Below are 14,207 nucleotides of genomic sequence, written 5' to 3' on the forward strand. Positions count from 1 at the left end.
ACTCCTCCTGGGTGAAATAGCTTCTTTTTGTTCTAGGGCTTTCAGGTGTGTCATTAAGTTGGTAATGTATGCTCTCTCCATTTTCTTTTTGGAGGCACTCAGGGCTATGAGTTTTCCTCTTAGCACTGCTTTCATTGTGTCCCATAGATTTGGGTATGTTGTGTTTTCATTTTCATTGTGTTCTAAAAAGTCTTTAATTTCTTTCTTTATTTCTTCCTTGACCAAGGTGTCATTGAGTAGAGTATTGTTCAATTTCCACGTGTATGTGGGTTTTCTGTTGTTTCTGTTGCTATTGAAGACCACTTTTATTCCATAGTGATCAGATAGGAGGCATGGGATTAGTTCTATCTTTTTATATTTGTTGAGGTCTGTCTTGTGACCAATTATATGGTCGATTTTGGAGAAGGTACCATGAGGTGCTGAAAAAAAGGTATATTCTTTTGTTTTAGGATAGAATGTTCTATATATATCAGTTAAGTCTAATTGGTCCAAAGCTTCAATTAGTTTCATTGTGTCCTTGTTTAGTTTCTGTTTTCCTGATCGGTCCATTGAGGAAAGTGCAGTGTTGAAGTCACCCACAATTATTGTGTTAGGTGCAATGTGTGCTTTGAGTTTTAATAAAGTTTCTTTTATGAAAGAGGGTGCCCTTGCATTTGGAGCATAGATGTTCAGGATTGAGAGTTCTTCTTGTTGTATTTTTCCTTTGACCAGCAAGAAGTGTCCCTCAGAGTCTCTTTTGATGACTTTGGGTTGAAAGTCAATTTTATCTGATATTAAAATGGCTACTCCAGCTTGTTTCCTGAGACCATTTGCTTGTAAAATTGTCTTCCAGCCTTTTACTCTAAGGTAGTGTTTGTCTTTGACCCTGAGGTGTGTTTCCTGTAAGCAGCAAAATGTAGGGTCCTGTTTACGTATCCAGTCAGTTAGTCTGTGTCTTTTTATTGGGGCATTGAGTCCATTGATGTTAAGAGATATTAAGGAATAGTGATTGTTACTTCCTATCATTTTTGACGTTATTTTTTTTTAAATGAAAATAATATTTTATTTCAAATCCGGAAAAAGCAACCAAAAACAAAACAAAAATTTGAAGAATTGTCTTGACTGGTTTTAGGGACAAGACATTGAAGCCTGTAAGAGATTGAACAGTCCTGTGGGAACCAGAGCTATTGTGCTGGTTCCAGATGTGGGACCTTTTCTTCTTTTTAACTTTTAAAACCTGATTATCCTTCTGCAGGCCAGATACATTTTTTTCCATTACTAATAGTGTGTTCCAGCAGCTTCTCTTGTCAGAATAAATTGGTGTAGACTTAGGCAGTGCAGATCTGCTACAAAACTTGTGTAATGGATACTCCTGATTTCTTAATCTCTAAATGGGAATACATATAAGAAATATTTGTCTTGGAGTGTTGGTAAGTCTCAAACGAAGAATCAAAAAGGAAACAAATCAAAATGCAACAAAAAGAAAATAGCTAAAAGCATGGCCTTGTACCTGGTATTGTAAGGCTATTAACCCCTACCCCCAGTGGCTTTTAGTCATGATATTTATCATAGCAACAAGAAAGCAAACTAGGATACATGGCAAGTATTAATTAAACTATATCTACAATCATTTTAAATGTGAGGCTTCGAATTAGACTGATCAAAACAGAGTAGATAGAAAATTAAGACCCATCTATATGCTATATACATAAAACCCAGTCTAACAATGAAGATTATATTCAGAGTAAAAGGATAGTGGATTGCTGGGGGCAACCCTGGGCTTCTCTCTTGAGGTAAGCCAAGGGGGAAAAGCTTCAGCTGGTACAAGATTTGGTCTTGTGAGATATTTAGGGTTACCTTTTCTTTTTTTTTTTTTTTTTTTTGTCTTTTTTTTTTATTTGATATAATTTATTTACATTTCAAATGATTTCCCCTTTTCTAGCCCCCCCCCACTCCCCGAAAGTCCCGTAAGCCCCCTTCTCTTCCCCTGTCCTCCCTCCCACCCCTTCCCAGTTCCCCGTTCTGGTTTTGCCAAATACTGTTTCACTGAGTCTTTCCAGAACCAGGGATCACTCCTGCTTTCTTCTTGTATCTCATTTGATGTGTGGATTATGTTTTGGGTATTCCAGTTTTCTAGGTTAATAACCACTTATTAGTGAGTGCATACCATGATTCACCTTTTGAGTCTGGGTTACCTCACTTAGTATGATGTTCTCTAGCTCCATCCATTTGCCTAAGAATTTCATGAATTCATTGTTTCTAATGGCTGAATAGTACTCCATTGTGTAGATATACCACATTTTTTGTATCCACTCTTCTGTTGAGGGATACCTGGGTTCTTTCCAGCATCTGGCAATTATAAATAGGGCTGCTATGAACATAGTAGAGCATGTATCCTTATTACATGGTGGGGAATCCTCTGGGTATATGCCCAGGAGTGGTATAGCAGGATCTTCTGGAAGTGAGGTGCCCAGTTTTCGGAGGAACCGCCAGACTGATTTCCAGAGTGGTTGTACCAATTTGCAACCCCACCAGCAGTGGAGGAGTGTTCCTCTTTCTCCGCACCCTCTCCAACACCTGCTGTCTCCTGAATTTTTAATCTTAGCCATTCTGACTGGTGTAAGATGAAATCTTAGGGTTGTTTTGATTTGCATTTCTCTAATGACTAATGAAGTGGAGCATTTTTTAAGATGCTTCTCCGCCATCCGAAGTTCTTCAGGTGAGAATTCTTTGTTTAACTCTGTACCCCATTTTTTAATAGGGTTGTTCGGTTTTCTGGAGTCTAACTTCTTGAGTTCTTTATATATATTGGATATTAGCCCTCTATCTGATGTAGGATTGGTGAAGATCTTTTCCCAATTTGTTGGTTGCCGATCTGTCCTCTTGATGGTGTCCTTTGCCTTACAGAAACTCTGTAACCTTATGAGGTCCCATTTGTCAATTCTTGCTCTTAGAGCATACGCTATTGGTGTTCTGTTCAGAAACTTTCTCCCTGTACCGATGTCCTCAAGGGTCTTCCCCAGTTTCTTTTCTATTAGCTTCAGAGTGTCTGGCTTTATGTGGAGGTCCTTGATCCATTTGGATTTGAGCTTAGTACAAGGAGACAAGGATGGATCAATTCGCATTCTTCTGCATGCTGACCTCCAGTTGAACCAGCACCATTTGTTGAAAAGGCTATCTTTTTTCCATTGGATGTTTTCAGCCTCTTTGTCGAGGATCAAGTGGCCATAGGTGTGTGGGTTCATTTCTGGATCTTCAATCCTGTTCCATTGATCCTCCTGCCTGTCACTGTACCAATACCATGCAGTTTTTAACACTATTGCTCTGTAGTATTGCTTGAGGTCAGGGATACTGATTCCCCCAGATTTTCTTTTGTTGCTGAGAATAGTTTTAGCTATCCTGGGTTTTTTGTTGTTCCAGATGAATTTGATAATTGCTCTTTCTAACTCTGTGAAGAATTGAGTTGGGATTTTGATGGGTATTGCATTGAATCTGTATAGTGCTTTAGGCAAAATGGCCATTTTAACTATATTGATTCTACCGATCCATGAGCATGGGAGGTTTTCCCATTTTTTGAGGTCTTCTTCCATTTCCTTCTTCAGAGTCTTGAAGTTCTTGCCATACAGATCTTTCGCATGTTTGGTAAGAGTCACCCCAAGATACTTTATACTGTTTGTGGCTGTTGTGAAGGGGGTCATTTCCCTAATTTCTTTCTCAGCCTGCTTATCCTTTGAGTATAGGAAGGCCACTGATTTGCTTGAGTTGATTTTGTAACCTGCCACTTTGCTGAAGTTGTTTATCAGCTGTAGGAGCTCTCTAGTGGAGTTCTTTGGGTCACTTAGGTAGACGATCATGTCGTCTGCAAATAATGATAGTTTGACTTCCTCCTTTCCAATTTGTATCCCTTTGACCTCCTTATGTTGTCGAATTGCCCGAGCTAGTACCTCAAGTACAATATTGAAAAGATAAGGAGAAAGGGGGCAGCCTTGTCTGGTCCCTGATTTCAGTGGGATTGCTTCAAGTTTCTCTCCGTTTAGTTTGATGCTGGCTACCGGTTTGCTGTATATTGCTTTTACTATGTTTAGGTATGGGCCTTGAATTCCTGTTCTCTCCAAGACTTTAAGCATGAAAGGATGCTGAATTTTGTCAAATGCTTTTTCAGCATCCAATGAAATGACCATGTGGTTTTGTTCTTTGAGTTTGTTTATGTAGTGGATTGTATTGATGGATTTCCGTATATTGAACCAACCCTGCATTCCCGGGATAAAGCCTACTTGATCATGGTGGATGATCGTTTTGATGTGTTCTTGGATTCGGTTGGCAAGAATTTTGTTGAGTATTTTTGCATCGATGTTCATAAGGGAAATTGGTCTGAAGTTCTCTTTCTTTGTTGGATCTTTGTGTGGCTTTGGTATCAGCGTAATTGTGGCTTCGTAGAAGGAATTGGGTAGTGTTCCTTCTGTTTCTATTTTGTGGAATAGTTTGAAGAGTATTGGTGTTAACTCTTCTTTGAATGTCTGGTAGAATTCTGCACTGAAACCATCTGGTCCTGTGCTTTTTTTGGTTGGAAGACTTTCTATGACTCCTTCTATTTCTTTAGGCTTTATGGGACTGTTTGGATGGTCTAGTTGGTCCTGATTTAATTTTGGTATTTGGTATCTGTCAAGGAAATTGTCCATTTCCTCCAGATTCTCCAGTTGTGTTGAGTACAGGCTCTTGTAGTAGGATCTGATGATTTTTTGGATTTCCTCAGTTTCCGTTGTTATGTCTCCCTTTTCATTTCTAAGTTTGTTAATTTGGATACTTTCCCTGTGCCCTTTGGTCAGTCTGGCTAAGGGTTTATCTATCTTGTTGATTTTCTCAAAGAACCAGCTCCTAGTTTTGTTGATTTTTTGTATGGTTCTCTTTGTTTCTACTTGATTGATTTCGGCCCTGAGTTTGATGATTTCCTGCCTTCTACTCCTCCTGGGTGAAATAGCTTCTTTTTGTTCTAGGGCTTTCAGGTGTGTCATTAAGTTGGTAATGTATGCTCTCTCCATTTTCTTTTTGGAGGCACTCAGGGCTATGAGTTTTCCTCTTAGCACTGCTTTCATTGTGTCCCATAGATTTGGGTATGTTGTGTTTTCATTTTCATTGTGTTCTAAAAAGTCTTTAATTTCTTTCTTTATTTCTTCCTTGACCAAGGTGTCATTGAGTAGAGTATTGTTCAATTTCCACGTGTATGTGGGTTTTCTGTTGTTTCTGTTGCTATTGAAGACCACTTTTATTCCATAGTGATCAGATAGGAGGCATGGGATTAGTTCTATCTTTTTATATTTGTTGAGGTCTGTCTTGTGACCAATTATATGGTCGATTTTGGAGAAGGTACCATGAGGTGCTGAAAAAAAGGTATATTCTTTTGTTTTAGGATAGAATGTTCTATATATATCAGTTAAATCTAATTGGTCCAAAGCTTCAATTAGTTTCATTGTGTCCTTGTTTAGTTTCTGTTTTCCTGATCGGTCCATTGAGGAAAGTGCAGTGTTGAAGTCACCCACAATTATTGTGTTAGGTGCAATGTGTGCTTTGAGTTTTAATAAAGTTTCTTTTATGAAAGAGGGTGCCCTTGCATTTGGAGCATAGATGTTCAGGATTGAGAGTTCTTCTTGTTGTATTTTTCCTTTGACCAGCAAGAAGTGTCCCTCAGAGTCTCTTTTGATGACTTTGGGTTGAAAGTCAATTTTATCTGATATTAAAATGGCTACTCCAGCTTGTTTCCTGAGACCATTTGCTTGTAAAATTGTCTTCCAGCCTTTTACTCTAAGGTAGTGTTTGTCTTTGACCCTGAGGTGTGTTTCCTGTAAGCAGCAAAATGTAGGGTCCTGTTTACGTATCCAGTCAGTTAGTCTGTGTCTTTTTATTGGGGCATTGAGTCCATTGATGTTAAGAGATATTAAGGAATAGTGATTGTTACTTCCTATCATTTTTGACGTTATTTTTTAAATTTGATTGCTTAACTTCTTTTGGGTTTGATGAAAGGTTACTATCTTGCTTTTTTCAGGGTGAAGTTTCCCTCCTTGTATTGGTGTTGTCCTCCTATTATCCTTTTTAGGGCTGGGTTTGTGGATAGATATTGGGTGAACTTGGTTTTGTCGTGAAATATCTTAGTTTCTCCATCTATGGTGATTGAGAGTTTTGCTGGATATAGTAGTTTTGGTTGGCATTTGTGCTCTCTTAGAGTCTGCATGAGATCTGCCCAGGACCTTCTAGCCTTCATAGTCTCAGGTGAAAAGTCTGCTGTGATTCTGATAGGTCTTCCTTTATATGTTACTTGGCCTTTTTCTCTTACTCCCTTTAATATTCTTTCTTTGTTTAGAACATTTGGTGTTTTGATTATTATGTGACAGGAAGTATTTCTGTTCTGGTCCAGTCTGTTTGGAGTTCTGTAGGCTTCTTGTATATTCATGGGCATCTCTCTCTTTAGGTTAGGGAAGTTTTCTTCCATAATTTTATTGAAGATATTTGCTGGCCCTTTAAGTTGTAAATCTTCACTCTCATCTATGCCTATAATTCTTAGGTTTGGTCTTCTCATTGTGTCCTGGATTTCCTGGATATTTTGGGTTACAAGCTTTTTGCATTTTGCATTTTCTTTAACTGTTGAGTCCATGGTTTCTATGGAATCTTCAGCATCTGAGATTCTTTCTTCTATTTCTTGTATTCTGTTGTTGATATTTGCATCTCTGTCCCCTGATTTCTTCCCAAGGCTTTCTATCTCCAAAGTTGTCTCCTTTTGAGTTTTCTTAGTTGTTTCTACTTCTGATTTTAGATCCTGGATGGTTTTGCTTAGCTCCTTCACTTGCTTGTTTGTGCTTTCCTGTAATTCTTTAAGAGATTTTTGTGTTTTTTCTTTCATGACCTCAGCCTGTTGACCAAAGTTCTCCTGTATTTCTTTAAGAGATTTTTGTGTTTCGTCTTTCATGACCTCAGCCTGTTGACCAAAGTTCTCCTGTATTTCTTTAAGTGTTTTTTGCATTTCCTCCTTGTTGGCTTTTGTATTCTCCTGGATTTCTTTCAATGATTTTTGTGTTTCCCTTGCAAGGGCTTCTAACTTTTGATCCATTTTCTCCTGAATGTCCTTCATGTGTTCCTGTACCAGCATCATGACCAGTGATTTTAAATCCAAATCTTGTTTTACTGGTGTGATGGGGTATCCAGGACTTGCTGGTAGAGGAGAATTGGGTTCAGATGTTGCCATATTGCCTTGATTTCTGTTAGTGACGTTCCTGCGTTTGCCTTTTGCCATCTAGCTCTCACTGGTGTTACTTGGTCTTGTCAGTGCTGGACTCACCAGTGCAAGCTGCCCCTTCCCCGTTGGCCTCTGGTGCACAGCTTACACTCTGCACTGCCTGTAGACAGGGTGCTGTTGTCCAGGCTGTTCAGATCCCGAAGCAGGCACCTGAAGGCTCCCGCTGGGGCCCGCAGGATTTATTGGAGCACACCGACTTCTCCCAGCTGGCCGCCCGGAAGCCCCCACTAGCCTCTTGAGGGACCTGGAGATGTGGTGCGGCCACCCAGGCTGATCTGAAGCGGAGAGAGTTGACCTGAGGGCTTCTGCCTGAGGCCTTGCCCCAGATTGTGTCTGTGGGCCAGATGGAACCCGTGTGCACCCCCAGGGAGCTCCGAAGGTGTATGTTGCTGTGACCTCCCCTGTGTTCCGCTCACTCCGCTGGGCAGCCGATTTCCCTAACCGGGCTGGCGCACACTAGGTTAGCCTTGTCGCCCGGGCCCTGAGTCCAGGCAAAAGCCTGGGAGGCCAAGGTCCGAGCAAAGTTCCCCTAGGGCTATGACTGTTATTTGGGTCCGCCAAGTGACCCGGATGGCGGGAGTGCGCGTCCGCGCTCCCCGAAAGCACCGGGAGAGTCTGTTGTGCTAATAACCTCCTGGGCGGGTTGACACACAGATGGCCCACCAAGCCGCCCAGTTCTTGGGGTCAGTCCTGTGCCTTTTGGGGCCTAGACCCCCGTTTTGTTAGCCTCAGGCTACGCTTGTTAGCCGTCTCTGCCCTCCCGAGCACTCTGGGTCCTGTAGGCAAAATGGCGGTGCGTGCGCTGGCCAGGGCAAAAAAACCTCCTGGCTGGGTTGGCGCCCCGATGGCCACTCGAATAGCCCAGGGCCTGGGTGCAGGCCAACGCCCGTCAGGCTCAGACCCCTGCGGTGTTGGGCCTAGGATTATGTTTGTGTACCTCAGTCTGACCGATCTCTGGAGCCCGGAATCAAGATGGGGGTGAGTCTCTCCTGACTGGCGGGAAGCCGAGTTCTGAAGTGGCTTCTGTGCAGCGAAAGGCTCCGCAGAACCGCAGCTGCTTGCCGCCCGGCTGGTCAGCGAAGGTCAGTGGTCGTGGGCACAGGGCCTAACTGGACCCTGTGTCGCCTTGGTTCCACCGCTGATGGCCCTTCAGCTGGACCAGCTACTGCTACCGCCGCCGCCGCCGCCGCCGCCGCCGCCGCCGCCGCCAGCGCCGCCCATAATGTTCTGTTTTTTTTTTTTTTTAATGTCATCTTGATACAGGCTGGGGTTATCACAGAGACAGGAACTTTAGTTGGAGAAATGCTTCCATGAGATCCAGCTGTGGGGCATTTTCTCAACTAGTGATCAAAGGGGAGGGCCCCTTGTGGGTGGTGCCATCTCTGGGATGGTAGTCTTGGATTCTATAAGAAAGCAAGCTGAGCAAGCCAGGGGAAGCAAGACAGTAAGTAGCATCCCTCTATGGCCTCTGCATCAGCTTCTGCTTCCTGACCTGCTTGAGTTCCAGTCCTGTCTTCCTTTGGTGATCAACAGAAATGTGGAAAGTCTAAGCTAAATAAACCCCTTTCTCCACAACTTGCTTCTTGGTTATGATGTTTTGTGCAGGAGCAGAAACCATGACCAAGACAGATGTTTTAACTATTATGTGACTGGAGGAATTTCTTTTCTGACCTCATCTGTTCAGTGTTCTGTAGGCTTCTTTTATGTTTATGGGCATTTTTCTTTAGGTTAGGGAAGTTTTCTTCTATAATTTTGTTGAAGATGTTTGCTGGCCCTTTGAATTGGAAATCTTCACTCTCTTCTATATCTATTATTCTCATGTTCGGTCTCTTGATTGTGTACAGGATTTCTTGAATCTTTGGATATAGGATCTTTTTGCTTTTTGTATTTTTCTTGACTGTCGTGTTGATACTTCTATGGTTTCTTCTATTGCTGAGATTTCTCTCTTCTATCTCTTATCTGTGACCCCTATTCTCTTTTCTAGGTTTACCATTTCCATGGCTGTCTCCCTTTGTGTTTTCTTTAATGTTTCTATTTGTATTTTTAGAGTCTGTATGGTTTTGTTCAATTCCTTCACCTGTTTGATTGTGTTCTCCTGTATTTCTTTAAGGGATTTATGTGTTTACTCTTTAAAGGCATCTACTTGTTTACTTGTGTTTGCCTGTATTTCTGTAAGGGAGGTTTTTTTTTGTTCTTCCTATAGTTCTCTATCATTTTCAAGAAATGATAATTTAGATCTGAAACTTGCTTTTTAGTTGTGTTGGGGTGTCCAGGACTTGCTGTGGTGGGAGAATTGGGTTCTGATGCTGCCAAGTCAAAGTGGTTTCTGTTACTTATGTTTTTATGCTTGCCTCTCACCATTTGGTTTTCTCTGATGTTATCCGGCCTCCCTGTCTCTGACTGGGGCTTGTCCTTCCTGTGAGCCCGTGAGCCTGTGATTCTGGATGTGTCAGAATACCTGACGAGTCAAGTTGCAACTGGAGTATGGGTTGTGTGGGTACAGGTCCAGAGACTAGGCCCTGTTCCCAGCAGAGGTGGAAACCAAAAGGCACCCAGATCTTTGGCTGGGTGGGGAATCTTGGGCCAATTGTTTTATATCTTGTTTTGCTATTTTCAGTTTTCAAGTTATTTTTTTTTTTTTTACTGCATGCCAAACAAATGTGTGGTGCATTAGTGCTTAGGTAACTGAAAGTAAGCCATGCCAAAACTACTTAAGCTTCAGTCCCTTAGTCAGTGAACCTAATTGTGACAATGTACATTCTTCATCAGAGATCAACTGACACAAACAATTGAAGAAACAGAAACATACATTCATGTTATGTGAAGAACAAAAGCACTCACACTGGTGGCATAATGCTCATAATTCTGAAGAATGCAGCAGCCAGGACAGGGTAGAGCAAGGAGAAGCTGTGTTGCGCTTCCAGCTCACGTTTGGTTTCCCTTCCAACTACCTTCCTTTCCATGCTCACTCCTCTGTGATTAAGCTTTGACTCTGGAGGCTGACTGGACAGACAGCTCAGTGAGACAGTGATTTCCCAGCACAGTGATTCACTAGCTTCAATACCCAGGACACGGGGAAAAACTGGGATGGGGAGGGGATCCTTTCTCAGAAAGAATCATAAAATGCAATTATATGGGTTGGATTAGGGTTATAAAAACTGTCTCAGGTTCATGTCATATAAACATGGATAAGCTATTTTTTTAAAAAATGTAAAGCTTAGTTTAATTGGATTACTAGAAAGTATATTTAACTCTCACATTTTTGCTATGAAAATATTTCAAAGACTACAAAAGTAGCAATTGGAATTAGAATTAAGATTTTTATCTAAGCTGAAAGATACTAAAACTTTAAAGCTATTTAAAGCTATTTATATGTTTACTCCCATTTAAGTACATGATAAGAAACAGGTGTGTTAAACTCTGAAGTCTGCCCTGTCTCCATATCTCTTCACTGTCTCATCTGTGTCGTTACGCCCTCATTCTTTTAAACCACGTAACTCTACCCCTTCGTTTTTGTCATAAAACTTTCTGTGTTTATTGTTTTTCTGATCATTTCTATTCTCTTCTCTCTTCCATGGAATTCTCTTCACCATGGTAACGAACAAACCTGTGGCCGATCTGAGTCAATTTTGATGCTTTTATTTGGTGCTGCTTTACAGATTTTATATTTTCTTTAAGCTAAATGAAATCACTTTTAAAACTCTACATGTTTGATAACCTCCTTCTAACCACAGTCTTCTTTTATTTCTGTAGTAACAGGGACTAAAACACTAGAAATGCTGAGGCAACCTGAGAACCTAAACCATGACATATGAGAAGATGCTGAACTAATTAGGGAACAGTGCGGTGAGCACTGTTCTATGCTTATAACAAAGGGCCCTGTACATGACACACAGTTGGGAATCACTGGCTTTGGAAAAGGGGTGTAACATTCAATTAACTTTCCACCCACACTCAGAAATTCCTGCACACCTGTGCTATTCTCTTCGTGTGATGAGCATATACCATCTCTTCATATGTTTTTGTGCAATGGTTGAGGTAAGCCAACTTTTACTCCTTTCTTGTAAGGATTGTAGACATTAACAGGAAAGAAGTTAAAAAGATCTTGACTTCCAGCTCCTAAACAGGAAAGCAACAACATTCTGAGACTTGCTGCAGGCTATTGATTGGTCAGTAGAACAGGTTAGACTTTAGGATATGAGAGCTATCACAGAAAGTTGTTGTGGTCCTGTTTTTTTCTCCTACTTCTAGACTGTGCCTCTCCCTAGCACCCTCCACAGAGCCCCCTTCACATCCTTGTTCCTCAGGGTATAAATCAGAGGGTTGAGCATGGGGGTGACAATAGTATAAAAAAGGGCCACAAACTTCCCCTTGCTCTCAGAATAGCTGTTCTTGGGTTGCAAGTATGTATAAATGGCTGAGCCATAAAATAGAGACACCACCAGGAGGTGGGAGCCACATGTCCCAAAAGCTTTTCTGCGTCCAGCCATGGACTTGACCTTTAGTACTGCTCTAGCGATGTGTCCATAGGAGCCAAGAATTAATGTTGCAGGGAAGACCAAGATTATGACTCTGGCCACAAACATCTTGGCCTCTGTTCCTCCTGTGTCTGCACAGGCCAACTTGAGGAAGACAGGCATCTCACAGAAGAAGTGATCCAGTCGGTGTCCACAAAGTGGCATGGTCATCATGAGGCCTGTTTGAATCAGAGAGTTCAAGAAGCCTCCTACCCATGAAGAAATAGCCAATGCCTGGCAGAGAAGGGGGTGCATGATGGTCGTGTAGTGCAGTGGGCGACACACAGCAGCATAGCGGTCAAAGGCCATCACCACCAGGAGAACACACTCAGTGGATCCCAGAGCAAGATATATGAACAGTTGGGCCACACACCCTCCATAGCTGATGGTCCTGTCAAGTCCACAGAGGTTGATCAGAAGCTGGGGCACGGTGCTGGTGGTGAAGCAGAGGTCCAGGAAGGAGAGATGTGAGAGGAAGAAGTACATGGGTGTGTGCAATCGAATGTCCTTTCGGGAGAGAGTGATGATGGTTATGTTGCCAAAGAGAGTTAGGGAGTAGAAAATTGAAATAAAAACAAAAAGGATGAGTTCCAGCTGAGGCCAATCTGAAAAGCCCACCAAGATGAATCTCTCTTCTAAAGTGGCATTGAAACTATCCATAGCCTTTTATGACAGACAGCAGGGGCTAACTTAGTGCCCACATGAAGATCATGACTCTAAACAATATTCCCTGAACCAGGCACTTTGATTTCCATGTTGCTTCTCAGTTCCATTTGTTTCTCTCTCGTTGTTATAGAGATAAGTGGATTAGAATGACAGAGCCTTTGTTTGAACTTTATCCCACTGCCTGTGTGTTCTGGAACTCTAGCCACGTTTGTCAATCCCCTGAATCTGATGCTTCCTTTTGTGTAAGTAGAGTTGATGCCTTACCTCGCTAACAGAACAGATGATGTTTGTATCCAAATGCACTAACCTGAAAATTGCATTTTAAAGATAAAAAAGAAAAACAGTAGGGCTGGTGTTCTAGTCAGCAGAGTATTTGGCTTGATTCCAAGCACTTCAAAAGACAAGCAAAATAAATGAAAATGGAACATGAAGAAAATGCACATAGAATTCTATAGTCTTCTCTTTTGCTCTCTAAGAGGTACAGCGTTCCCTGTCTATTAAGTCCCAGGGTGAGCATTCAGGGATCATGTTTGTCCTCTTCTGCACATCTGTGGCCTTCTGCTCAGTGTATGTGGTTTGTGCACCAATCTGCAAAGCCTTGCTCTCACCACTGCCACCTGACGTAAAAGATTAAGAATAGCGGAACTCCGTAATTTAAGGTGAAATTACTCATAACACACTTGTCTCTCTTCAGGAGTCACCACGCTTTTGTACAATGTATGGCATCTTTTCAATTAACTTATCAACCCACCTTCGGACTACCGAGGAGGAATTGTTTTCATGTCTCCAATCCAAAGTTCTTTGTATCAATATTCTGTAGAATTTGTTGCTTTCGATGAAAATCTTTAACAACTCTATTCTTCAAATGCTCAGAGTTTCTGGGTACCACACAACACAGAGAGTTAAAAAATACATGTCATCCCTTATAGCACATTAATGTTAATAATACTGACATTGACTAAGTTACTTTTACTTTCATCCAGGGCATGTAGAAGATGTAAACAACTTTGTTTTGTGTGAAACAGCTGATTTTTCTCTTCAATATAGTCTCATAAAATATAATTAACCATGAACAGACTTGATGAATTGTAGCAGTGGAATATGCATAAAATTCCTTGCCCTTAAGTGTTAATAGTTCTTGTGGATAAAATATGAAAAATATGAAACAAAGAGAGAAATCAGTGATTAACAGAAGTCTAACCTCTGCTTACTATGAGAATTTATGCCTAGTTCATCCATTGCCTTTTCATTTAATCTGTGTTAGAAGGTCACTAATGAAGGTTTATGGGACATATGGGGAGGGGGGATCTGGGAAAGGAGAAATCATTTGGAATGTAAAGAAAGAATATAGAAAATAAAAATATTAAAAAAAAGAAAGAAAGAAAAGGGATGTATTTGAGTACCACTATTCTGTCTTTTTGGAAAAAATATAAATTATAAAGGTACAGTGTTCATATATATGCTTCTTTAATCAATACAAGCAAGATAGATTCGATGGAGATCAAGTGCCATGATGCATTTTCTAATTTTGGGAGATGTATTTTTAATACCAATATTCTTTAAAGAGCATCCAACTGGAACTGCTGAACTTACCCAGCATTATGCCATAAGCTCACAGTGTAGCATTTGAGGGGTAAAACTGTCTCAATGAATATTGTGGGGTGAATTAATATTTATGAGTGTAATACCCAAATATCTCAGGTGTATTTATTTTCTGTGTAATAATGAAGAATTAACAATGTCATATTCTCATTTAGTGA

General features: G+C 41.1%; 1 protein-coding gene across 1 annotated transcript; it reads right to left on the reverse strand.

Moving 5' to 3' along the window:
• Positions 1-11,511: 11,511 nt before the first annotated feature.
• Positions 11,512-12,441, reverse strand: LOC127694192 (olfactory receptor 10-like). Its single transcript, XM_052195654.1, has one exon. The coding sequence runs from the start codon at positions 12,439-12,441 to the stop codon at positions 11,512-11,514; it is 930 nt and encodes a 309-aa protein (XP_052051614.1).
• Positions 12,442-14,207: the final 1,766 nt, after the last annotated feature.

The sequence above is a fragment of the Apodemus sylvaticus genome, chromosome 10 (assembly GCF_947179515.1).
Source record: "Apodemus sylvaticus chromosome 10, mApoSyl1.1, whole genome shotgun sequence".
NCBI lineage: Eukaryota > Metazoa > Chordata > Mammalia > Rodentia > Muridae > Apodemus > Apodemus sylvaticus.

What these genes read in the sequence shown, in the direction of transcription:
- LOC127694192 (XM_052195654.1), bottom strand. Translation starts at nt 12,441, where the DNA reads ATGGATAGTTTCAATGCCACTTTAGAAGAGAGATTCATCTTGGTGGGC.